This window comes from Podarcis cretensis (assembly GCF_951804945.1).
Source record: "Podarcis cretensis genome assembly, chromosome: 10".
NCBI lineage: Eukaryota > Metazoa > Chordata > Lepidosauria > Squamata > Lacertidae > Podarcis > Podarcis cretensis.
In genome coordinates, this window is record NC_137179.1 from 18,908,293 (window position 1) to 18,933,540 (window position 25,248).

Here is a 25,248-nt window from a genome sequence, read left to right on the forward strand (position 1 = left end):
TTTAGAAGAGTGGGACATAAATATTTGCCGCTCCTAATCTTACAAATTATTATTAATGATATGCATGCATGACAGGTAGGAATGGTTCCATGATCACTGGAAAAGGTAGTGTAATAATTAGCATTCAGATGCTTGAACCGTGTGCTTTTGGTTTGTTTACTGACATTTATTATTAGGTTCAGATAAACTGTTGGGTCTTATAAACTGGTCTCATTGTTAAGAATACAACACACTGGTTACAATCTAAACTTGCCTCTTCCCCAAAGAGAAAGTGCTAAAAAAGGATCTTACTCTGCGGCCGGCCTCGTTGTTCTGTAGGTTCATGAGTGTGCGGGCCTGCTCCTCGGATCCCTTGGCATAGTTCCTCTCCCTCTCCCTGGCATCCACAAATTCCTTGGCGAAACGGTAGCCATATTCCACATTGTCCCCGCATCCGCCCCAAAGCCAGTCTCGGGGCAGGTCCTTCGGCCGGGCTGTCCGGCTGCAACCGCAGGTGGAAAGCTCCCCTTCACGGCAGGCACGGCTGATGGCATTCACCACCCCTGCAGCGCTAACAGCGTAAGTGAATGCGGTCTCTCGGCTACCTGGCGTAGAGAATGGGAAGGTTACAAAAATACATAAATCTCAGTTAATAGAGGCTCTGAGGGTCTGGGGATTTATACTGCAACGCAAGCTTCTGCAGTTCTGTATTGCTCACACATTTAATTGTCCAGGCCATCATCCCTCCATGCAAGTAAGTTCAGTGTGGGAATCACCTACAACAGTACTCAGTTCCAACCCCTTCAGTGCATCTGCAATCATACACAATTACCTGGGAGTAAGTCCCACTGTATGCAGTGTATGCACCGTATGTAGTAGGGCTTACTTTTTATTATTATTTATATACTGCCCTGTACCCGTAGGTCTTCTAAGAAAACATATGTAAGTTCAGAATTTTGTACCAAATGAAGATGAGACTCTGTTCTCTGAAGGAAAATCCCCCCAACTGCTAGGTAAAATAGCTCGATTTGGGTTCTATTGACTATTTGCATAGCACACCACCCAAAATTAATTTCTACCTTAGCTAATATAAGGACTGTCAAGTTTATTTTGGGGCATCTCTAGACTGGTGCCTTTTTCTGTTTTGTAGGTGTATTCCGTAACATGCCATTGATAAAATAACAGTAAATTGGTGGTGGATTTATACTGGACTGGCTACAAGTTATTCCACTTTCTTAGTTGTTCTGCAATGCTTCTCCAACGTTACCACATGATTGGCGTCTGAAGGGGCACTCTTGTACTAAAGCACAACCACAACAAAACCCTGGAACATTTGTGGTATGAAAAGTTACAGGTTTTCAGCAAGAAGCTATGCACCAACTGGAAATGAAGCTGTATGTCTGCCACAAAGCTTTTGCAGTATTGAAAATAGGGTTGTGTATAACTGCCCTGATACCATCCTGAGCATAAATAATCATGAATGAGCAATAAAAAGGATGTCTGGAGGGTCCCTTGTTTCGTTTTCCACTGTGAGAAGAGTGTTGGGATTAGATGCCTTTGGCCCGATTCAGCAGCCTCTTCTCATGCTCTTCTACCAGTTGCTGGGAATCACAAATTAGAAGAGTGTTGCTGCATTCAAGTCCTGCTTGTGGGCTTCCCACACACACTTGTCTAGCCACAGTAAGAACAGGATGCTTGACTAGATGGGCTTTTGCTCTGATCTGGCAGGGCTCTTGTTATGTTCTCACTGAGTCCTCTCCCCTCTTTTCAGACAATTCCACAGACAACCTTTATAGATAATGATAAGCCCCACCCTCCATCTTACTCTAAGACCAGAAGGTTGACCAGGCTCCTTTGGGGCGAAACCACAGGAACTTACAACAACAGATCCATTTGCTTACGTGCATCTGTGAAAATCACACAGAAAGTAAGCGGGAAGGGATTCGGTCCAGCTTAGTATATATTTTGTCCAGATCCTTCCTCCAGTACGATCTCACAGTACTCTCCTCCCTCTCCCTGTGAGTTAGGTTAGACTGAAAGATAGGCCAAACTTCATAGCTCAAGGGGTGGGGGGTTGAGCATGGGTCTATCTCTGAATCCACCACTCTAGCCACACTGAAGTCTCCCCCACACCAACCCATATATTTACATCCCCCTAGTCCCAATCCCCAGGCTTTTTTTCTGCCCCCCGGGGGTTCTGAAACTAGTGGTGAAAAATGAACCAAGCTTGTATGCCATAGGAGAGGGTAACAACCAGCTCCCACCCTCATGCAACACTTGCTCCTTCAATCTGGTCTCTCTCTCTCTCTCTCTCTCTCTCTCTCTCTCTCACACACACACACACACACACACAGCCCATTGCCTATGTGATTTGTGGCAGATCTGGGTTTAAACACACATCTGACACCCAGATCTGACACCGCCAAGCCCATTTTCGCCCCAAATTCTAACTTCCACGTCTCCTACCAGTTCCAACAGGAAACCAGTTGGCAAATATCCCACAACAATAGTATTACTCAATATTGACACTAGCATTCAGATCCAAAGTTACGTGTTTGTGCACAGAGCTCCATATGAGCAGGAGCTGCCCTGGATGAATGTTAGGGAAAGTTTTGTGGGTGAATCACTATCTGTGTACGGGAGCAATCTCAGCTTGTGCATAATTCTGTATGTGCACTGGCGCCCAAGAATGCACCATATTGGGATTTTGCTGTTGCTATGGACAGAGCAACCACTTTAGTTGTGTGTTGTTGTTTGAATTTGCTGATCTTAAAAGGAGTGAGAATGTGTCACTCCTCCCCTCAGATATGCCTTATGATTACTCAAGGTTTTGGTATCTTTGGGTAGAAATGACAGCAGGGAGACAGATGGTTTATGATTCCTTTACTTCATCAGACATCCTCTCATCCTTGTTCCTTTGAGTTAACTTCCCTTGGGACCTCTTATTGACTCCATGCTTTGGATACAACAAAGGACAGGCTGGGCTCCATATAAGCCAGGAAGTGTGTGGATCTGCTCAGTTATTGGCACGACACAGCCCTGGTTGAGAGACCTCCTGCAGTGGCTGAATCACACTAAATTGTAAGTATTCACGTCACATTTTTATTGTGGCTCCTACCATTCTGCTTCATTCTCAGCCGCCTCAAGAAGGCAAAGGAAAGAAATATGTCCTGCGGGATATTTGGAAGTAAAATAAACACTGAAATTGTTCAGGGATTTTAAAGAGTTCCTATCACGGCTATTAGCCACAAAGAGGCAGTGTGTTCGTAACTACCAGATTCTCAGGAATAACCAAGTGGGAAGTGCTGTTGCCTTCATATCCTACTTTGTCAGCTTCCCAGAATGCTACTACTGGAAAGAAGAATGTTGAACAGAAAAAGTCAGGCTTTGGGTCGGATACAGCAGGGCTCTCCTTACTGTTTTAAGTTCTTTGAGCAGCTAAGCAAGGTGCAACATTCAAGCGGAGTATATGTCACAGGTGGGCAACCTGCAATCCTTGGGTTAATTGTGGCCCTTGACTTAATTTCAAAACTCCGCTGCAGGAGATCAGTTCAGACCTTTGGGTCTGGCAATAATTCCCCAGTAGCCTGCTGGGTGAGGAAGAAAAGAGTGGGGAAAGTGGGTAGCAGAGTGTGAGAAAAGAGAGGGCAGAAAGTGTTTCCCACTCATTTTTTACTCAGTACCCAACCACTGCTGGTTTCAGTCCAGCTCACAAATGGCAATGCGGCCCAGGCCCCTGACAAATTAACTCCTAAGGCAGAGCTTTACAAACTGTGCGTTGTGACATGTTAATGTATCGGCTGCAGCATGTAGGTGTGTCACACAAATGCTCCCCACACTCCTCCCAGGACTGGAAAGGGATTAATCTAACCTCCGGTTTCCTAGTAAAACTGAATTACTGTGTCGCGAAATGATGCATGTCTAAAAAGTGTGCCAGCAAGATGAAGAGCTTAGAAAGTTCTGACCTAAGGAATGTGGCCCTCAATAACAACTAAAAAAGGTTCCCCACTCCTGGAGCATGTAATCACGCAGAAGCTCTTAAAGAAGAATTATCACCACAGAGAATTATGCACCTTATTTCATGCACCATCTCTAGAGGAGACATGCAAAAGAATGTGCTCCTCTGGAAGTATCTTCTTCAGATGTGCTTTTCCCAAGAACTCCCTTCTGAGTGAGGCATCAAAGGTGGCAATGGGCCTTTTCCCTGATGCCACTCCAGCTAAGTACAGTGGTACCTCGGATTACATACACTTCAGCTTACATACGCTTCAGGTTACAGACTCCGCTAACCCAGAAATATTACCTCGGGTTAAGAACTTTACTTCAGGATGAGAACAGAAATCGTGCTCCGGTGGTGTGGCGTGGCAGCAGCAGGAGGCCCCATTAGCTAAAGTGGTGCTTCAGGTTAAGAACAGTTTCAGGTTAAGAACGGACCTCTGGAACGAAGTAAGTACTTAACCCGAGGTACCACTGTAACACCCTCCTCAAGGAAGCTCACCAGGCACTGGCTCTGGTGATATTTTGGCACCAGCCAAATACCTTTTCATTTTCATCAGGTCTTTTAATCAGTCCTAACTTTAAGCTGGTCTTATCCTCCATGCCTGTTTTTTATGCTGTATTTATACTTCTTTGCTTTCAACCATTATTGAATTGTTAATTGTTTTACTTCTTGGCCTGAGCCACCCTGAGAACTTGTTGTAGGACATCGTATAAGTACTGTATGTAAATACATATATACTCACACACAGAGGGGTTTTGCAAGATTCTATTGTGATACAAGAATGGCTTGCAAAACCCATGTGCATGCATTTATTTACATTAGGCTTATATGGACAGTACCAGCCCTACACACACACACACACACACCTTCATTTTGCTGGAAAAATCCCCAGTCTGCTATGCGGATTCCTAGGTAATCAGCATTGGCTGCTATGCACATATATCCCATGTAGCTTACAGGAATTATATGAATTGTTTCAGCCAGTCAGAGTTTCTGCTGATCAAATTGCATTATTGTATTTTTTATGATTAAATAATGAGGAACTTTTTATTGTAAACCAGCTGGGACATTTTAAGAGAAAATCAGTATATAAATATTTTTAATTAATAAAACAACCAATAAATAATCTTTTGTATAATTTATTGTAAACGTGTTTCATTGTTGTTTGTTTATTATTACATTTCTGTATCCCACCTTTCCCTCAAAGAGCTCAAGGTAACCATACTTGCCTCTCCCTCCCCATATCTCCATTTCATCCACAACACTGAGAGGTAAGGTTAGGCTCAGAGGCAGTGAATGGCCTAAGCTCACCTAGCGAGCTTCACAGCTGAACATCTGAACCCTGGTCTCCCAAGTTCTAGTTGAACATGCTAACTACTGCGCAAGATTGTCTCTCAACACTATCAACCCTCTAGTTCAGTATTGTCTTCACTGACTGAGAGCTGCTCTCCGGGGCCACAGACAGGGGATATTTCAGGTGCCAGGGATTGAACCTGGAACCTTCTGCATGTGAAGCAGATGCTGTACCACTGAGCTATGGAAACTTAAAGGAAAACATTGTGTAACCTAATGTTATTTGAATAATTGACAATATAGATGACCTCTGATGTTCATTTGCAAATGCACTTAGGATCATACGCTTAGATCTACTTATCTCCAATGGGATTAGAGACAAGAGACTCTGAAAACATCTTAGGTATGCTGTAATCACAGAACTCAGTGGGGACTTGCTTCAGAGTAAACATTTATAACATTCACTTGTAAATGTCCCTGTGGGGAATAGAAAGTACAGCAAGAAGTTTCACTGTAATCTGTAGCCTAGCCATTGCAGATTTTGAATTTAAAGTACAGACGCTAAGAGGACTGAAAAACACACACACACACACACACACACACACACATTAAATATTATTTTAATCAAAAAGTGTGTGTGGTGTATAGGTTATAATATTGTTGCATTGCTTTATGGGGTTGGCTATATTTTTATTGTGAATTTAATCCACTTTCAGCTCATTGTCTGGAAGGGAATCTGGATGTAAGTGATTAACTGCTCACATCTACACAGAGCAGAAGTGACTCCCTTTGAGCTTAATAGGGCTTATTCCCTGCTATAGGATTTCAGTCTAATTATTAATTATTGGGGAACAATGCAAGATATTTTAAGATAACTGGCATTTTCCTAAAATATCCTCAAAATTAAAACATGGCCCATTATTGCTGATGTTTAATTAACCAATGAGAGCCATCCAATCAAATGTAGGTATCCTAAACCAGGAAACTGATTACAAAGAGGAGGTTTATCAGTGAGAAATAAATACTCTAAAGGCAACAACCACCTTTTCTCAAAACATACTTCAATTCCTCTGAATGTTAAGGAGAATTTCTGAAGGAATATATTGCTGCCTTGCAAGGGGCCTTTTCCAGCTCTGGGAAAACCCTGAGAAAAGGAGGCTGTAGTTTTTAACACCTTTCCTTTATTATCCTCACAGTGGACACATCAAACCTGAGCCCGGATTTCCCCATTTCTTGTCAGCGGAGGGTTGCATTTCAAAAGGGTTTGGAACAATGTCTCCACCTCACACCTCAGTTCAAGTATTGAAATGGCCTGTCAATGAACCTCTTTACTGCAGGGCAGATGGCACCCTGGAGATGCCCCATATTCTCATGGTGGGCAGGTTCCAGGATTCCACTGATGGAGAAAGAAAGCAAAGCGATTGCTCAGCCTCCCCTCCTTCCTTGCCCAATGAAGCAAAGGGACTGCATGTCATATTTTGGAGATGAGAGAAGGCAAGTAGGGCACAAATGGTCTGTGGGTTTTGTAAGACAATGAAGTGGAATTTCCAAATAAGGCTTCCCTATCTGAGTAATCCGACAACAGAGAGAGAAAACTAAAGGAAGAGAGATCAGTGGGTTGCAGATTTCACTTGCATTATTTGTTTATAAAAGCATTTCTATACTGCCATATCATAAAATATCAGGTTGGTGTACAACATAAAAACTTAAAAGACCATTTAAAAAAATGCAGATAATCATTAAGGTGACTGGCTGATCAAAAATAAAACGTAAACAGCTGCAAATACTTCTATGCTTAAACAGCGTTTTTGAGAGACGCCTGAAAGTCAAAAACAAGGAAGATGCCAGCCCAATCTCTGCTGTAAGAGTATTCCACAGCATGGGACCCATACACTGCTATTCTGCTGAAACCTCCAACCTGCTTCTCCGCCCCAAGTTCCAGACGTGTGTTGACCTTCCAAACAGGTGGATAACTGAATAATATACCCAGGGAAGTTCTAGAACCCTTCCCAATAGTGTAGATACAGCCAGAGCTTAATCATGGAACCAGGTTCAATGATAATGATAAGCACATCCAGTAACGTTGACTCTGAGCAATGTACAGAGTGCATTTCCCCAACACATTTAGAATAAGAGGTCAGTTGTTTGACTACAGAGCTTATGTCTTCTGGACATTTTTGAGTGCATCTGATTTTAAATACTGTGAACAATAAGCGCCTAAAGAGATACAAAATAGGTAAGACAGCAAGCAATGCAACAATCCCTTAGGTCCACTTTCCACAAGGCCATTTCCAAAACAGTGTCTATACTGCACACCTGTGCAGTACATAAAGGACATGTCTCACACAATTGGAAGCCCTGACTGGCAGTGGGTTCCTTTCTTGTGGGACGGATTTCTAGCATGTCACTCTTTAAGCTTCACATAACTTTTCATCAGGCAGAATGCAAAGGTAGCTGCTCTATGTAGTTAGAGGAAACAAGGGAGGTTTTCCAATGCAAATGTTTTAGTAATTTCAGACAATACCATCTCTAATCAGAAAACCTTTTAACACTTCTAGTACATGACACATTGACCAGCAGGGTGTTACAGACAAGTTTCAATGACTCACAGTTTCGGTTCAGTCCATTTGTCCTTTGTATTCAAAAAGGTAGTGAGCTGTAACTCATGGTATATCTTTGATCAATGCTTTAGGGCAGGCTTCCTCAACCTCAGCCCCCCAGATGTTTTTGGCCTACAACTCCCATGATCCCTAGCTAGCAGGACCAGTGGTCAGGGATGATGGAAATTGTAGTCTCACAACATCTGGAGGGCCGAGGTTGAGGAAGCCCATTTTAGGAATTTATTTAATAGTGAAGCCTGAGGCAAGAGTGAGATCTGTTATGTTTAGATACTTTGAAAGAGGGAGGAGTAGACTTTAAATTGGGCACAGCAGAATTAAGGATTGATTGGTCTTTGAAAGTACTGTATCTATCACTATATCTTTGCTACTCCTCAAGCACTTGATCAAGCACTATATGAAATCACACCCTTTTCTTCCATGCAGGTTTCCCTGGCTCTACAAACCACCCACAACCATTTCCCCTTAGCATTAATCTTATCTCCTTTCCTTTCTCCAACCAGTGCTACCTGGAAGCTAGCTGGCTCCCCTTTACTTTCCACCTGCTCCCCCACCTCTCTCATACAAACTGGCTTTCCCATGACTTTTTAACACCATTTGCTCCATCCTGCATGTGATACTCATGTCACCTACAACCCATCTCTCTTCTCATTGGTGCACCATGCTTGCACCCGTGTGCAAATCACCTTCCTACTTCCATATTCTCAGGTAATGATATCCTCAAAGTAGCTCTAGCCTTAATGGTGGACCCCACTCACTTCTACTGCTTTACCCAACCTCTTAATGCAATGATGGGGAGTCTGTGACCCTCCAGATGTTGCCGGACTACAACTCCCCATCATCCTTTTAAAAAATAGTTTTTATTTATTTTCATGGTACAGAAGATAAATTTTGAGAAAACAGTTATTGACACAGTAAACAACAAATAACTTGTCCTGATGAAATGACAGACTTTTATCATGCCATGTGTTACAAGTTTCATTAGGTTACTCTAAAAAATCACGCCACATTTTCCCATGAGTACTAGGTGGATTCCTGAACTCCCCATCATCCTTGACCACTGGACTGTGCTGGCTGATGGGAACTGGAGTCCAGCAACCTATGAAGGATTGCAGGTTTCCCATCCATCACTCTTGTTCTAGATACCTCTGCTCTTGGGAGCCCCATTTCCCCCAGGTGTTGCTCTTGATGCCTCCCAGTCCACACCTTCTCATCTCCATCACACCTCCCATGATCCTTAGAACCACCACCCCACCCTCTCCATCCTGGACTCTCACTTACCTATGCTCATGACCCTGCCGAACACAGACGTGTTGTCCACTGTGCTGCAATTCCACCGTCTCTGCCGGAACTGGTACTGGCACTCCTTGATGGCGTTCTTGGCCCCCTCACCAATGTACACCATGTGCTCTTGGTAAAGTTGGCACAGCTTCCTCTGCCCCGGGGAAAGCCCTGGCAGCTGGCTGCACACAGGCTGGGCGCCAATGATGTACATCTCAGGTCTCTGGATTGGGTTCATAGCCAATGACCTGGAATGAGAAACCAACACCATGATGAATCAATCAATCCAATCTCAGGCCAACTCTCTGTCTCTCTCTGTCCTGTCTGTCTCTTGCAGCCACAGTTTGGTTTTTGAGGCTTTGTCTTTCCAACAGAATGTGGACAGGGCTGGAAGGGGGAGACCCTGCTTGGGGAACTCACAAAGAAACCTCTTAAGAGCCAAGTGGCAGAGACTTCCCTAATTGGGGAAGAGGATTCAAAGTAGCTAACTAGCCCCCCCCCCCCCCTTATAAGGCATCAGCCTCCTACATGGGATGCATAAACTAACACAGCCACACTTCTGGAATTAATTAAATGGGAGAACCAACAGTTTCCTACAACTGATCAGGAACCGACAGCACACCCCCCCCCCCCACCAAACACCAGTTTAGGGTCTCTCATCAGGAAATGCCTGCCTTGCTCCGAGCTTTGGAAAAAAAACAGTCTCCATGTGGACTTTTGGTTTAATAACAGAAGAGTGCCAGGCGCTGCCCAGAAAGTGACAGAAAGTCACAACATAGACCCTGCCGCCCTTTCAAGCGAGTTCTCCACAAATGCTGGCAATTTTTAAGTCATTGGAAGTAAAAACTCCTACTGGTTACAACGGAACTAACTTCCAGGAGATGCGCTCGGAACTGAGGGTGTCACTTAGTCCGGGCAGGACAAGGATGGACGCAAAAGAGAAAACGAAAAAGCCAAGAGAGGGAAGCGTAGCTAGTTAGTCGCATCTGTTGAGAGGGGAAAATGTGCTTTTTCAGTCCGTTCCCCTTACTTATCAGAAGTACTTTCAAAGGGGCTTTTTCGAAAAAGAGATTTTTGCTGCAGAAAAGACAAGGCGCCAACAACACACACTGCTCCCAACGCGCGCACTGGGTGTCTTCCGAGTGGCGAACTGAAGAGAGAGTCTGCAAAAGATGCTGTTAAAACCAGGAACGGGAGGGGCAGTTAAACGACTTCCCCAAAATCCCAAGTCCCCAAGACAGCCTCTAACTAAGGCCAGGAGGAAACTCCACGTGCGTTATCCGTCCCCGGGGAGTGAGTGCGGAGGTGCTGGTGATGTTGGAGAGAGAAGGCGTCCCTTTTCGTGCCTGGCTTCTTCCCTCACCATTCCTCGGGGCCCCCTCCAAAAAATACGCAAACACAGGACAAAGGGGAGAAAAAGTAAGTCGGGCATCGCCCGTTGGGTCTCACTCACCACCAGGAGCTGGCCTCGACCAGAAGCTGCGTGCAGCCGCAGAGGAGAGTCAGGCTGAGGATCAGCCGCGTCCCGGGCATGGTGCGCTTCCCGCGGCTCCCGCGTCTTTGCCCGGCTAGGCTGAGACACATCAGGGCTCCCTGCAAGACAAGGAAGGGAAGGGAATGAAAAGGAGGGGAGTCAGCCCGAGAGAGGAGGAGGGAGGAAGGGAGGGGGCGCAGCAGCTCCGGCGAGGTGGGAGGGAAGGAGGGATCTCAGCAGCAGCAGGGAGGCTGGCCGCTCGCTTGCTCTCCGCCGCCCCCTCTCCCCAGCCACCGCGCAGGGCGTCTCTGGAGACCTGCTGGGCTTGGAGACGCGCCGGAGATCTTCTCCCAGGCCGCCCACCCTTCTGCATCTCCACCCACCCACGGAGATGGGAGAGGTCGGTGGGTGGCACGAACCGTGGCAGTAGATTCCACTTACAGACTGCACATGCTCAGAGGCATTCACTTCTTGGCTAGGAGGACTAGAGAGAGACACAAAGCAAGTGAGGGAATTCCTCTGGAGGGCTGGCGGAATGATTCATAAAGCAGGGCATGCATCAAAGGGTAGGGCGGGGAGGGGAAGTAGCGACAAAAAGGAGAGGTCTGGTACTAGTTAAAAATGAGCAAAGTGTGAAAAGGTGGGGAGGTTAACGGGGGCCCTTCAAATCAAGGCATACTTTCCGGCTGGTCTTGCAGCAAGCTTTCAAGTTACACAGCATCCCTTTTTGGACGCAGGTGCTGAAATGTTAGCTGTGCCAGCTTTTGACTTACACATAATTCTTCCTCTGTATTTTCTTGTTCCTTGAGGCTAAAATGCTTAAGAGCACTTCGGGGCTGCTCTTCCCTCAGGTGGTTAACCCCCCAGAGGTGAGCAGATTTGAGCTAAGTTCCTCTTAGTGAACAGTGCAATGGTTAACACAGTCCCAGAAGATGGAGAAATGGATACAAGGCAGATCTGGTACCACCTGGCATTCTCAAAGCCTTCTATCTTCCTGGAAAGGTCTTCGTCTCCAGCTTACTATTACTAGGCATATCACAGTGGTGAAAGGAGACTCTGGGGTGAGCCCTGGCTCAGTTTAAATCCTACAAGGGCTGCTGACCCGATTACACAAAAGCAACTCATACAGTTGCTTGGCATGGCAACATACTGTTGGGAGGTAAAGGAGGAGCAGGAGGAGGAGAAACAAGAAGAGCAGTACACTAAAATGGGGAGAGAGAGAGCAGAGAAACTTCCCCTGCTCCTCTCATGGCTAATCATCAACTCCATCCCAAAACACACACATGGAGAAGGAGGCTGGAAGGATATCATCTTTCCAGACCAGATCGCTAGAAAACTTGCTCACTTCCTTTCAAAGAGATCCCATTGGCAAGGCTTAATTTGGGGGCAAAGGATCGTCCCTGGAAGATATTTTAACGTCAGCACAATTAATTAGTTCATAATAAAGAGAATGTCTGAACACCTGCGGAGTGTTCTTCCCTTGCTGCCATGCACAACCAGGTTAGCCAAGGGGGGATGGGTAGGTTCTTCAAGTCAATAGGCAAAACTTCCAGGAAAGTATGAGCCAACTCTTGTTTAAAAATTAACTGGAGGGTGGAGGTGGAGAGGAGATGTCTTTCATGGTCCCCACCCCACCCCCCTTTTGTTCATACTGGAAGGAACATCCTTTTGTCAAGAAGGCTGCATAAGATTGTGTTACTGCTCCTGTTATCTCTTACCCTTTGTGTCAAGAGTAACAAAATTTCTGCATATATTTAAAAACAACAGCACATGCCTTCTGACTATCTTGGCAAATCATCCACTTTGAGAGTTGTGTTTGAAAGTTTTGTAAATCATTTCTGCCCTTTCAGAAGTATCTGAAGATTTGTAAAAACAAAACAAAGGGGCTTAGGTCACCTTAATTATCAACAGATTTATTGTGTCAAGAGTAACACAAATTCTGCAGATGATAGAAAGATAGATAGATAGATAGATAGATTATATTTAAAAATGGGCTTTCTGACTATTATGGAAAATGACTCATTTAGAAAACTGTGTTCAAAGGTTTTGTAAATCATCACATCTCTTCAGAAGTACCTGAAGATTTGTGGCACCTTAAAAATTAACGAATTTATTATAGTGTAAACTTCTGTAGCCTAGAGTTCACTTTAGCATGCATTTGGTGAAGTGGACTCTAGCCCACAAAAGCTTCAGCCACAATAAATGCTAGTTTTTAAGATGCCACAATACTTCACTATTTTAGCTATTTTAGCATGACTACTCTTATGGAAGCTGCATGGGGGGTGGGGGGAAGCAGGTTTCACAGGATCATTTGTGACATTTTAAGTCAGCTCAAACCCAAATTAGGGCAATCCACTAATTTGGCTGTAACTCAACAAAAGAGCTCAGCTCCACCAGCAGAGACATGGATATGCGGCACTCAATGGTCATGTCACTTTCAACACTGGAATTCATACTTAGTTTAGGGAGGGTGCATGACTGTGTCCATACTCAGCTTTGAATGGGAACTCTTTACTGGATCCTACAGATCTTTAGGGCTGCTGCTATAGCAGGAAATTTACATAGACCTTTAACGTGCACCAGACCCATTACTCGCCCTGAAATCAGGCATATAAAACCTCGGGACCGCCTAATGTTGTCTGACTACAATTCTCATCATCCCTGACAGTTAGCCATACTGTCTGAGGCTGATGGGATTTGCAGTCCAAGACTTCTGAAGGGCACCAGGTTAGGCAAGGCTGATCTGAAAGGTCACAGGCTCCCCATCCCTTCCTTGTAAAACAACAGATATGCTCACTGGTGCACTTTTTGATTGTGGGAGATAATGCAAGCAACCCAATTGCTCAGAGTAGTATACTGAACGAGTAGGGAAGAGGGGGCAAACCCTTCTTTTCCTACCTCAGATGTGGCTGCAATCCTATGCTTACCACAGAGTAAATCCCATTAAACTCAATGGGACTTAACTTCTGAATGCACCGTGCAAATATTGAAGGGGGAGGGTTTGCAGCCAAATGCATGCAGGGTCAATCCCAGGTATCTCTAGTTATTAGCAGGGTTTGGAAAATGCACTGTCAGAGAGAGAGAGAGAACTGATAAAACCCGGTTAGATAGTCTGATTAGGAATGAGAGGGCTTCACACATTATAAAGAGGCAGCCGATGAAGACAGTGATGGAGTATCGTTGCGGGGTGGGGCTTAACTCAGCCCCAAGGGATGGCTCCAAGCCATTTGGTATTAGCCCATCAGGGGGCGCCCCAGAGGCACTTCTGCTCCCCTTCCAGAGAGCATGGTGGCGGCTCGCTAGCAGGTGTGCAACGCATGGTCCGGCGAAGGCAGATCAAAGGGAGTGAAACCTCCTTCCTTTGTCATGCAGAGCCTTCCCGGAAATGACCTGGCCTCTATGGCAGGGGACTAACAGCTCCCCCGCAATTCCTCCCGAAAATAAACCTCCTCTTCAAAAGGACTCCCTGTAATAACCCCGCTCACTCACGGTCCTGCCCCTCCTTCCAACCCCTAGGGCAGGAGGTTTGTGTATGTAAGCGAGGGTGGGGGAAAGCAGCCAAGATGGAGCAAGAGATAGGGCTGGCACCACCAGAGCCTAATGGCTTTATGGAGGGGAGAGAGCCGGCTCAGGGAACTTCAGGCAAAACTTCAAAGGCTCTCCTCTTGTCCAAACATCAGATCCTCAAACCCACAGGCAAGCCGTGGCCAGAGATTCTGTTGCATCACTTCCTAATACTCCCTTCCAGTCTCTAAACTGGTACAGATCCTGTGCTTCATTTCTGCAATGAGAGGTTTTTGGGCTCAAATTCGCCTGAGAATCCGGAAGCTGCCCCATTGTGATTCTTAGGTGACATTGCACTTTGCACATGCTCAAAGGCACCCTCATCTTCGCAGCTTATCTGCAGCACAGAAAACGGGTGCTGCTGCTGAGCCTTATTGCTGGCTCATAGTTATGAATGATGACTGTGGAATCAAGTGATGACTTACTTTGGGAATGAGCCATCAGATGAAACACCAGCTTGAAAAGGACTATTTGCTGAAACTGATGTTTTACAGGTGAGACATAGTATTTTTATTATTGTTGTTGTTTATGATCTTGCTTTGGGGATGAGTCTATAGATCAAACATCCATGTGGATTTCAGCGTTCTAGTAAAAAACCAAAGCAGACCCGAAAGCCTGAACCTCCCCAAGCCTCATGCACAAATTCCAGGGGAAACACAGGCATAGAAAAATTTCCCAAAACCTGACACAAGTAAACCTCATTTCAAATTAAACCCCCAAAGGCAACTCTTTCCTTGTTTAAACTGTGAAAATGCTGTGCTGCAAGGACATTGCAGAAGGATATATGAAATCTGTCTCGGCTACAACTACCTTGAAGTATAGGTAGATCCAATTCCACACTGTTTGAACAGAGGACACCTTGAAATAAAAGACTGTCTTCTGTAAAGTAGGACCCATGGCCACCCTAGTCCTTAATTTCTAAAAAGAGAGGCTGAAGATGATGCCTACAAGTCATACAAATCACATTGTCTGACCAAGGGCAAATAAGGGTCACAGCTCTCCAGTATTACTAGCAATCACAGGAGATGAATTTTATTTGTTTTTTTCAGTTATATCCCACCTTTCTTCCAAGGAGCTCGAGGTAGTGGGCATGGTCCAACCCTCCTCCTTTAATCCTCACAACAACCCTGTTGAGGTAGGTTAAGCTGCGAGGCAGGACTGGCCAAGGTCACCCAATGCGCTTCAGTTTGCCAAGGATTCTAACTATTAAACCACACTGCACTTAATTTTAATCAGGACCACAGTGCTTAAGGAATTTTTGCAACCTTTTCATTGTGTCCTTTTCCTCATTAAAGCTCATGAAGATGCTATTTTCCCTGCAGGGCAACGCACACACATATCGTATTGAGACCTGTATATTTCGCTCCATGGAGCAAGTAATAGCTGTGGGAAAGGGATTCCAACTGGGAAACAACACTAAGTGGAAAGGGTTAATTTCCCCTTTCCCCAGCACAGCAGTGCAGATCTAAATTGCATGCAAACACACTGGCACATACACACATGTGAGGCTGCTATTACGTTTTTAAGTGTAGTTTGACCCTTGGTGTTTAGGAGCAGTCTTTTTGTTCCCAGGAATGAGATCAGTGGTTCCTCCTGTTCATCTTAAATAGCATCCCTGCTCCATCATGCTGATTATAGGTTGGGTCATCATCACACATACATATATACGGTCTCTACACACCAGGTTCCTCCAGGAAGATGTCACAGATGTAGATCAGCCCTGGGGCCAAAGTTCTGTTGCAATAATTTGGGTCCCAAAAGGTTCCCTTCTTTCTCCCCTGCCAAGCTTCCCTCTCCAGGATTCTTGGTCTGCAACCGATCGGTTTACAATCCAAGGTATGCAAGCAACTACGTTTCATAGATATTCTCGTAAACACCAGCAGCGATCATCAATCACCAAAGCTCAAGAGTTCAGGGGCCGCTGAAGCATTTTTATTTTCAGATTCCTATAAGCTGCTACAGCAAAGCTGCCGTGTTTGTTTGCACCAAAGCTGTGCTTGCTGCACTGCCTCATATGTGATGTACCTGCTGTTCCTGATGGCCTGTTACACCTGGCAGGCAGATGTGAGACCTGCCAGCCCCAGAATGAGCCTTGGGACAAAAAATACCTTGTATGATTGGCTCTCCGAAGGAAAGCAAAGGACACTATCTAGGCACAGCAGGATCTGCAACTGACAAAAACAGGGCTGCATTATTCCCATCTTATATACCATACCTCTTCCAGCTCTCCAACCTTGTTTGTTACATATGTGTGCTGGAGGAGGGGAATGGTGTATTTCTGTTAAGATTTCTTCTTTTCTTAAAAAGAAGTGATGGGTAGAATGGAAAATTCTGCCTGCCTGTCTAGAGAGGAAGGAAGTTGCGTGAGGATGGATGGTTTTTCCATAATAAATGCCGAATCGGCACAGAGATGGCGCAACGTCACCGAAAAGCATTGCCAGCCGGTCCCAGGTATAGGCATCTGAATGCATGTGTTCATTCAGAGACACACTGGGTTAGAATCTGGTTTCTGGATGCTGGACACAAGGGAGCCTTCTTGGACCACAAGAAAGAGTTTGGGAGATCTGCAAAACTGTAAACATCTTGTTCAGGAGCAGGGACCCTTCAACACTGAGGACTTTGAGCCTAAATGATGTACCTTGAGCTCCAGTTCATAGTTTGAACGATAAAGTTTTGAAAGGGGAAACTGTGTTGGGAAAATATGAGGTGCTGAGCACAAGTTCCTTATGAGACAGTTAAGGAGGCCTTGATATGGTGCTACAATCCTTGCAGCAATCCTATGCACATTTTCTTTTGTGCCTGCCTCAATGGAGTCAGCAAGACATAGATGAATAAATATGTAAATAGTCAGGTTACAGTTCTGTCAATAGTAAGTGACATTATTTAGCTGTTCTTTCCCTGCAGGTGATGACTTAACCTTGCCTTGCTTCACCTTATAACAATCCTGGCAAATCTTGATGGCACCTATACAAGGGTTCCAGTCTAAATAAAGGCCTTGGTTCTACACATAGAACAACCTCTTGGAGGTCATCATGTCACCCAGAACTCCTGTCCCAGCCTTGAGCCTGCCACCTGCCACAAACAAAGAAGCCTCCATTCATCCTCTCATAACCTTAAAGCAGGCTTCCTCAACCTCAGCCCTCCAGATGTTTTTGGATTACAACTCCCATGATCCGTAGCTAGCAGGACCTGTGGTCAGGAATGATAGGAAATGTAGTCTCAAAACATATGGAGGGCCGAGGTTGAGGAAGCCTGCTTTAAAGAGACCTATCAATAAATTAGTTAATGTTCAGACGTAGAACATGCTGCCTTCAGATGTTGTGGACCATAACTTCCATCACACCCAGCCAGCATGGCCAATGGCCAAGGTATATGGGAGCTGTAGACAGGGAGTCCACATTGACTATCCCTGTCTTAGAATGCCCTCTCTTGTGTAGGTTTCCTCAGAAGAAAGTCTTGTGTCCAATGGTGCTTACTTCCAAAGTAGCCTTACAGCCTGAACCTTTGGATCTTCACTGACTTCATTAACTGGAGTTTGCTTCAGCACAAGCATGCATAGGATTGAATCTCTCCAAAGACTCCAGTATAACTAACTTCTTTGGAATGAACTAGATGTCATGTTAGTCACATTTTGTTTAATTTTGTGACTTAGAGTATTCTTTTAACTTGCAATACTCACAGAGGACCCCAATCAGGATTGGGTTCATGGCATGAGGGGATGGTTTTAATTCCTCCCTTTGCCATTTTCACCACTGACAATCACATGTACATATGCAAATGTACACACACCAAAGTTGCTATTTGCCTTGAGGCTGCTGTTTAAATTTTTGAATCATGCTACAAGTGTTTCTTCACTAGTTCCCTTTGTCCAAAGTCTGATTGTATTCCCTCTATCTTCTTTGCCCAAGGGAGACAGATGATGTGCCCTGCCCATCTTTGACAACAGTGAAGAATTCAGGGACTGAAACCAATGACAACATGGAGGGAGTAATAAACCATAGGACGATGGTACAACAGAGTGCAAACAGGAATTCCTCTCATGGTGCACCAATTCTCTTGTGGTTATTTCTAAGACTGAAGTACAGTACAGTGGTACTTCGGGTTACAGACGCTTCAGGTCACAGACTCAGCTAACCCAAAAATAGTACCTCAGGTTAAGAACTTTGCTTCAGGATGAGAACAGAAATCGTGCTCCATTAGATAAAGTGGTACCTCAGTTTAAGAACAGCTTCAAGTTAAGAACGGACTTCCAGAATGAATTGAGTTCTTAACCCAAGGTACTACTGTATTTCATTAAGCCTCTTAACGTGGTATTTATGTGACTGAACCTTTGGGAGTTAATAATAATTAAAAAGAGAGAGCTCAGAGCAGAGCCATAGAAATCGAAGAGTGCAGATGTCTCAGTCCAGTCTGAAATATTTTAATGATTTGTCTTTAACCACCACCACCACTGGACTCACTTAAACCTCTGTTTTTTCAGAGGAGGAACTGGAGGCTTAAGTGAGTGACACCACCACCAATCACAGCCAACATATAGGGCTCCCAAACATTCTTTCATCTGGGAAGATGTAAAAAAACTATGGGTTGGATCCAGACTTAGGCTGTGTTCACTCTGTTTGTAGCATAAGAAAGTGGTATTTTTCAATCTAAAATCATTCACACTTATCCTCAACATCTGAAGAACATCTGGAGAACATCTGGTATCTGAAGAAGTGTGCATGCACACGAAGCTCATACCAAGAACTAACTTAGTTGGTCTTTAAGGTGCTACTGGAAGGAATTTTTTTATTTTGTTTTATCCTCAACATGTTGGTTTCAATCTAGATTGATTCTAGATCCTGCAGTCCACAAGGGTGGGTGTGGTCACCTGATACATGTTTGAAAACCCTCGCCTTGATTAGGTTTCCCATGCCATTTTGTCCCAGCCCCCATCCTAGTTAAGAAGGAAGTGGTGATTGCAGTCTTGATACAGGTCTAGCCGTTGGAAAGATATGGATACCACCTGCATCTGTTTTTATCAGTTTTCAAGTGGACATATTCCAGGTAATGTAGAATCAATCTGCAATGAGATTTTATTTTCCATATAGAACACGTTTTTCAAGAAGGATTCTTCAGAGACAAAAAAATGCACTATTGTAGATCTAGATTGTGTGTGGACTACGGGGGGGGGGGGAACCCTAGTACTCAGTCTTCATTGTTTTGAGAATAAAATGTCTTGTGTACACAGCCCTAATAATAATAATAATGATAATAAATTTTATTTATACTCCGCCCTCCCCAGCCAAGACCGGGCTCAGGGCGGCTAACAACCAATAATAAAAACAAGTTGATTAAAATACAATTTAAAAAACAAGATTAAAATACAACATTAAAACATTAGGATGCAGCCTCTTCACAGGAGGAGAAAGGAAAAAGAAAGAAGGGGAGGGAATCAAACTGATTCTAAGCCAAAGGCCAGGGGGAACAACTCTGTCTTACAGGCCCTGCGGAAAGAAATCAGATAGCGCAGGGCCCCTTGTCATGCACCCAGTGAAATCAATGCCACTTTAGTCATCTCATTTATTTCAGTGGGTCTACTCTAAACATAACCCTAAATCACAACACTCATGCACATATGCAAATGCAAACACAAACCCAAGCAGCTATTTACCCTGAAGCTACTATTTTATTCTATTCTATTTTCACAAGCCTTTCATTACAAGTTCCTTTTATCCAAAGTCTGATTGTGTTCCCTCTTATCTTCTCCCTCCAAAGGAGAGATTATGTGCCCTGCCCTTCTGTGACATCAGTGAAGAATTCAGTACTGATACCAAGGATAACATGGATGGAGCAATAAACTGAAAAGCGCTTGCACGACAGGTTGCAAACAAGAGTTCCTTGCATGCTGCACCTAGCAGGGAAACCTCTCCTCTTAATCTTTTCTTCCATGAGTGGAAGGTTTCTGGGTCTACACCAGGGGTAGGCAACCTAAGGTCCGTGGGCCGGATGTGGCCAAATCGCCTTCTAAATCCGGCCCACAGACGGTCTGGGAAATCAGCATGTTTTTACATGAGTAGAACGTGTGCTTTTAAAATGCATCTCTGAGTTATTTGTGGGGCCTGCCTGGTGTTTTTACACGAGTAGAATGCGTGCTTTTATTTAAACTGCATCTCTGGGTTATTTGTGGGGTATAGTAATTGGTTCATTCCCCCCCCAAAAAAAAATAGTCCGGCCCACCACATGGTCAGATGGTGGACCAGCCCACGGCTGAAAAAGGTTGCTGACCCCTGGTCTGCACATTGGCTCATTCTGGGGACTCCTCTTTGTTTCCTGCTGCACTCAAATAGCCACCATATGAAAGTGGTGTCTCCTGCTCCATCCATCTTTTTTGTCTGAACTGGAGAGTGGCAGTGGCGTAGCGTGGGTTGTCAGCACCCGGGGCAAGGCAAGTAATTTGCGCCCCCTAACCCATGGATTTGCGCCCCCTAACCCGTGGATTTGTGCCCCCTAACTCTAACCCCCAGATGTTGCGCCCAGTGCGGCCGGCCCCCCCTGCACCCCCCACGCTACGCCACTGGAGAGTGGCCAGAAGAAATCTAAAGGGTTTCTTTAAAGCTGGGGTTGTTATCAGGAGCAATGGAGCAACATTTCAGGTCTGGGTTGGAAACAGGCTATTGTCTGGTTCATCAGACTCTTGAGTGTTATTCTCCAGCTGAAGGATATGTGCCTTACATGAGGTGTGGGGAACCCTTTTTAGCTCAAGGCAGGGCACATGTAGACAAGGGGGGCGCTGTGGTCTAAACCACAGAGCCTAGGGCTTGCCGATCAGAAGGTCGCCGGTTTGAATCCCCGCGACAGGGTGAGCTCCCATTGCTCGGTCCCTGCTCCTGCCAACCTAGCAGTTCGAAAGCACGTCAAAGTGCAAGTAGATAAATAAGTACTGCTCCGGCGGGAAGGTAAACGGCGTTTCCATGTGCTACTCTGGTTCGCCAGAAGCGGCTTAGTCATGCTGGCCACATGACCCGGAAGCTGTCTGCGAACAAAAGTTGGCTCCCTCGGCCAGTAAAACGAGATGAGCACCACAACCCCAGAGTCGTTCACGACTGGACTTAACGGTCAGGGGTCCCTTTACCTTTACCTTTAGGGCCACATTTGCTCATGAGAAACCTGGGGAACGCATGGCAGTGGTGGGTGGGATCAGAAGCAAAAATGTACAGAGCAATGGATGTGATTCTCTTACCTTTGTAGTGTGTGCCATGTTCCAACCATGCAAAAGCTAAAGGATTCCATACTCCTCTCTATTTTCCATCCAGGCAAACAAGAGCCATTATCACAGTTCAAGAACACATTCCAAGCAAGAAAAATCACTCAAGAGGCACAAAGTAGGGCCAGTGAGAAGTATATGGTCTGGACTCTGGAGAGAGTCTAAAGGACCAGATAAGGAAGCATGGAAGACTGCATTTGCCCCACCCATTGCCCCTGGGCATGAGATTCCCTAGCCTATTTCACAGCCATGTAAAGAAAAGCTATACTCCTGTTTCCTGAGATGAAGATGAATACTTTTTTTTGCCTTGGATGAGTGGCTTAATGTAAATGCTTTATATGTTTTCATTATATTGCAAATCACCTCCAGATGCCTCATGGGCAGCAATTCAAAAATTAAATAATATAATTCAAAAATTTAATAATAATAACACATCCAGCTTTTCAAAATATGTTAACACAGAACAACAGTACCTCCTGGCAGTGTGGTACTGTAACTTTTAACAAATTAAAAAGACTGAAGTCTTGGACAAAAAATGTTGATGCATTTAATATGGAAAAAAGCTACTGATGTTTAAACACAAGGCACAGAGAGGTATTGCCGCTCCAATCCTAGATGACAAAGGATGTGTACCATTGTAGTGCCACTGATATACACAACAGTTGAGTGGTTTTCACATGGTAGCACAAAGAGAAAAAGGTCTCAGCCCACTAGAAGCTTACAATTTAACATTTGACAGTAGGGAGAGACAGCAGGAAGAGGTGAGGGCAGAAATAGAAACAGAATTAACAGCAAATGCTCTTGCAAGTACTTGATCTCCACAGAAGTTGGGCTGAAGGATATGAGGTTAAACAAGGGGTTCACAGATCAGCAAAAATAATAATAGCCTTGTGTTTCACTAGAAACATCTGACTGCCTAATAACTTTTTTTCAAAATCACTTTTTTGGCACTGGATATTACAAGACAAATGCAGGAAGACATGCCAGCGCAAGTGTTTAGGATTGGCTGCCAGAAGCTTAGGAACATAGGAATGACCATAGCGAGTCAGAGCAGTTGTGCCCCTATTCCATTCCAAACTCTCATTTCTTTTGGAAGCCAGCAGCAAAGGACTCAGAGAATACAAGAGATTCATCAGTATGATCCCAGCACCAGGGTTTTGTTTGTTACAGACAGCTGTAACCCAATTAAAATCTGAAAGTGATCCTTCTCCAAGATAAGTTCTTTTACTGATTGCATTTATGACCTTAGATAAAGGATTTGCTGCAGGTAAGGTTTTATTAGGCAACTAAAGAAATGAATAGAACCATAAAGGGGAGGGGGACACCCCAAAAGATGTAATCTAGAGAACACTTGAGTGGTGGTATTCCAACAGCTGCCATTTTTCCTCCTTATTGTCATCTGTTTTGAAACTTGTCTCCCACAATGTGTGTGATTATAATTTTAATTCAAGTAAAAGGACAAATCATGAAACCATTAAATTGAGAATGCTTTAAAGCTTGTACCAAGAATCATGCTCCATGTAGTAGCTTCTCTAGCCATGTTTGGATTGAAGATTAGCACAGTCCATATCCCACCTAGACTATAGAATTATTAACTTTCAAAAATCAAGTAAGAATATGAGAAATATATTCTACTACCTCCATATCTGGGTATGATTTTAATAACCCATTTACTACTCTAGGGAGCTATGGTGAAGTACTATAATTTTCCTGCCAGCTTCTCTTGCTTTACTCTTTCCTACATGAATAGTCTACTATCGTTGGGAAATGGTAGCTGTTATTTCCTCCCCTGTGGAACAAAAGGGTAGTTTCCTCTACCAAGGAAGATTTAAATTTCAGAAACAGCATTGGTGGCAGGGGAGAGGCTACCCCACCACCTGTTCTGTGGCCCAAATTTGATCATATTTGTAAACTGCTTTGAGGTTTTCTTATAATCAAACAATATATCAATTTTGCGAAATCAAGAAATAAAATTATTTGGTATGGGTGCATTTCCTATTAATGTGTTTAAAACCATGGGGAGAACCGAGTCCCAGTTGCTCCCTAATATTATGCATGTTTCCAAAGTTCAATAGAGCTTACTTAGGCTATATGCACACCATACATTAAATGGATATGGATTCCCCGCAAAGAATCCTGGGAACTGTAGCTTGCCCCTCAGAGCTATAATTCCCAGCACTCTTCGCAATCTAGTTACAGTGGTACCTCTGGATGCGAACGGGATCTGTTCCGGAGCCCCATTAGCACCATGAAGCGAACGCAACCCGTGTCAGCGGGTCGCGATACGCTGCTTCCGTGCATGCGCATGACGTCATTTTGACTGTCTGCACATGCACGAGTGGCGAAACCCGGAAGTAACACACTCCGTTACTTCCGGGTCACCGCGGAGCGCAACCCAAAAATATCCCAAAGCTACTTCAACCCGAGGTATGACTGTACCAGGATTCTTTGAGACAAGTCATGTACGCTTGTTCTGCAGGCCTCCTCCCTTGTGAACAGGGATTGCAACCTGAAGCATGCAGCAGCTGCTCTCCTGAAAGACTCTGAGGCCCAGGGGTATTTGAAGGGGGGGCAGGGGGGCGGTCCGCCCAGGGTGCCACCCGGGGGTGTGTGTGACAAGATGGCCTGCTGCCTCCCTCCCCCAGCTGTAGAGCAGCCGAGGGCACACGTGTGGTGTCCATACGGGCTGCTGCTTGAGCACTGTCCATATGGGTGCCACACATGTGCAGTCCGTGCGGGCACTGTGTGCGCGCTGCAGGGCAGTTCACCCCGCCCCTCAGTGCCAGAGAGGCTTTCTCCACCACTGCTGAGGCCCCAACCTTTCCACCAGGCAGTACCACTTTCATACTGCCTTTCCCAGTGATCTAAGCACTGCCTTGTTCTATTGCTTTCTCGGGTTTTCTGTAGCCTAGCACTGTTGCAGGGATCGCTGTCCCTAAGGTCAGAGGCTGTGTAGCAGGAAATGCCAAGATATACCTGATGGTCTTCAGCAGCTTTCTGACAGCTGTCTCTGGGGTGCAGAGCCAGAAAAGCAGAAAGCAAAGGCAACAGAGTGAAAAGCAAGATGGCTAATATCAGTTGAAGAGGAGAAGGAGGAGAAAAAGAAAGCAAAAACAACTAAAAAAATGCTGGCAATGTTACCTGGCTCAGACATGTCGGGGCCAGAGAAGATGGACTGTAATAAACCCGTCATAAAAATACTTAACACTTATATAATGCCTTCCATACGCTGACTTAAAAGTGTTTTATGAACAGTGGGCAAATATTATCTGTGTTTTCTTTTACTCACAAGGCATGTAAAAGACAGGGGAGCTAAGTGAGGTGGACAAGGTCAAAAGGCCTGAAAGTGACAAAACTCAGCATGAGCCATTTAAAAACATTTGAGAGGCTGACATGTACAATGGGGGAGAGAACAACTTTGTACTAAAAAAGGAAGAGCCGTGGGCTGAAGCTACCATGATAAGTATCCAAAGTATAGGAAAAGATAGGTGATGGTGAAATTAAACCAGGGGAAATGTGGAACCTCGTTCATATGTAGATTTTCCTTTGCAAGCCAAATAGCAGCTGAAATCACAGGACAAACTTAAGTGTGGATGGGCTCATAGTGAGCTCAAGAACACAAAAGCTCATGCCACAATAAACCAGTTAAAACTTCAAAAAGCCACAAGACACCTAAGCTGGCATTGTTGCAAAGGACTAGCATGGCTACTCTTTCAGAATTGGCTTCATAGAGATTCTATGCCTTCAACAGCTGCATGACAGGTAGAAGTTTAACAGCTGCCTATTTCTTATATTT

The 25,248-nt window shown here is 44.7% G+C and overlaps 1 protein-coding gene and 1 long non-coding RNA gene across 9 annotated transcripts in view; one reads left to right on the forward strand and one right to left on the reverse strand.

Moving 5' to 3' along the window:
* Positions 1-25,248, reverse strand: part of WNT5B (Wnt family member 5B) — a 125,250-nt gene that overhangs the window by 8,376 nt on the left and 91,626 nt on the right. For 6 of the 8 annotated variants that reach the window (XM_079992876.1, XM_079992871.1, XM_079992875.1 and 3 more), the window contains 3 exons: positions 10,625-10,764; positions 9,172-9,419; positions 292-584 (listed from right to left, as the gene is read on the reverse strand). In XM_079992876.1, coding sequence (XP_079849002.1) covers positions 292-584; positions 9,172-9,419; positions 10,625-10,755 — 672 coding nt within the window. In that variant the 5' untranslated portion in view covers positions 10,756-10,764. Of the gene's footprint in view, positions 1-291; positions 585-9,171; positions 9,420-10,624; positions 10,765-15,016; positions 15,128-25,248 lie in introns of all 8 variants that reach the window. The other 2 variants (XM_079992874.1, XM_079992873.1) reach the window with 2 other exon arrangements.
* Positions 14,548-19,215, forward strand: LOC307225384. Its single transcript, XR_013842958.1, has 3 exons — positions 14,548-14,703; positions 18,118-18,217; positions 19,135-19,215. It is a non-coding gene; the product is annotated as an uncharacterized lncRNA (long non-coding RNA).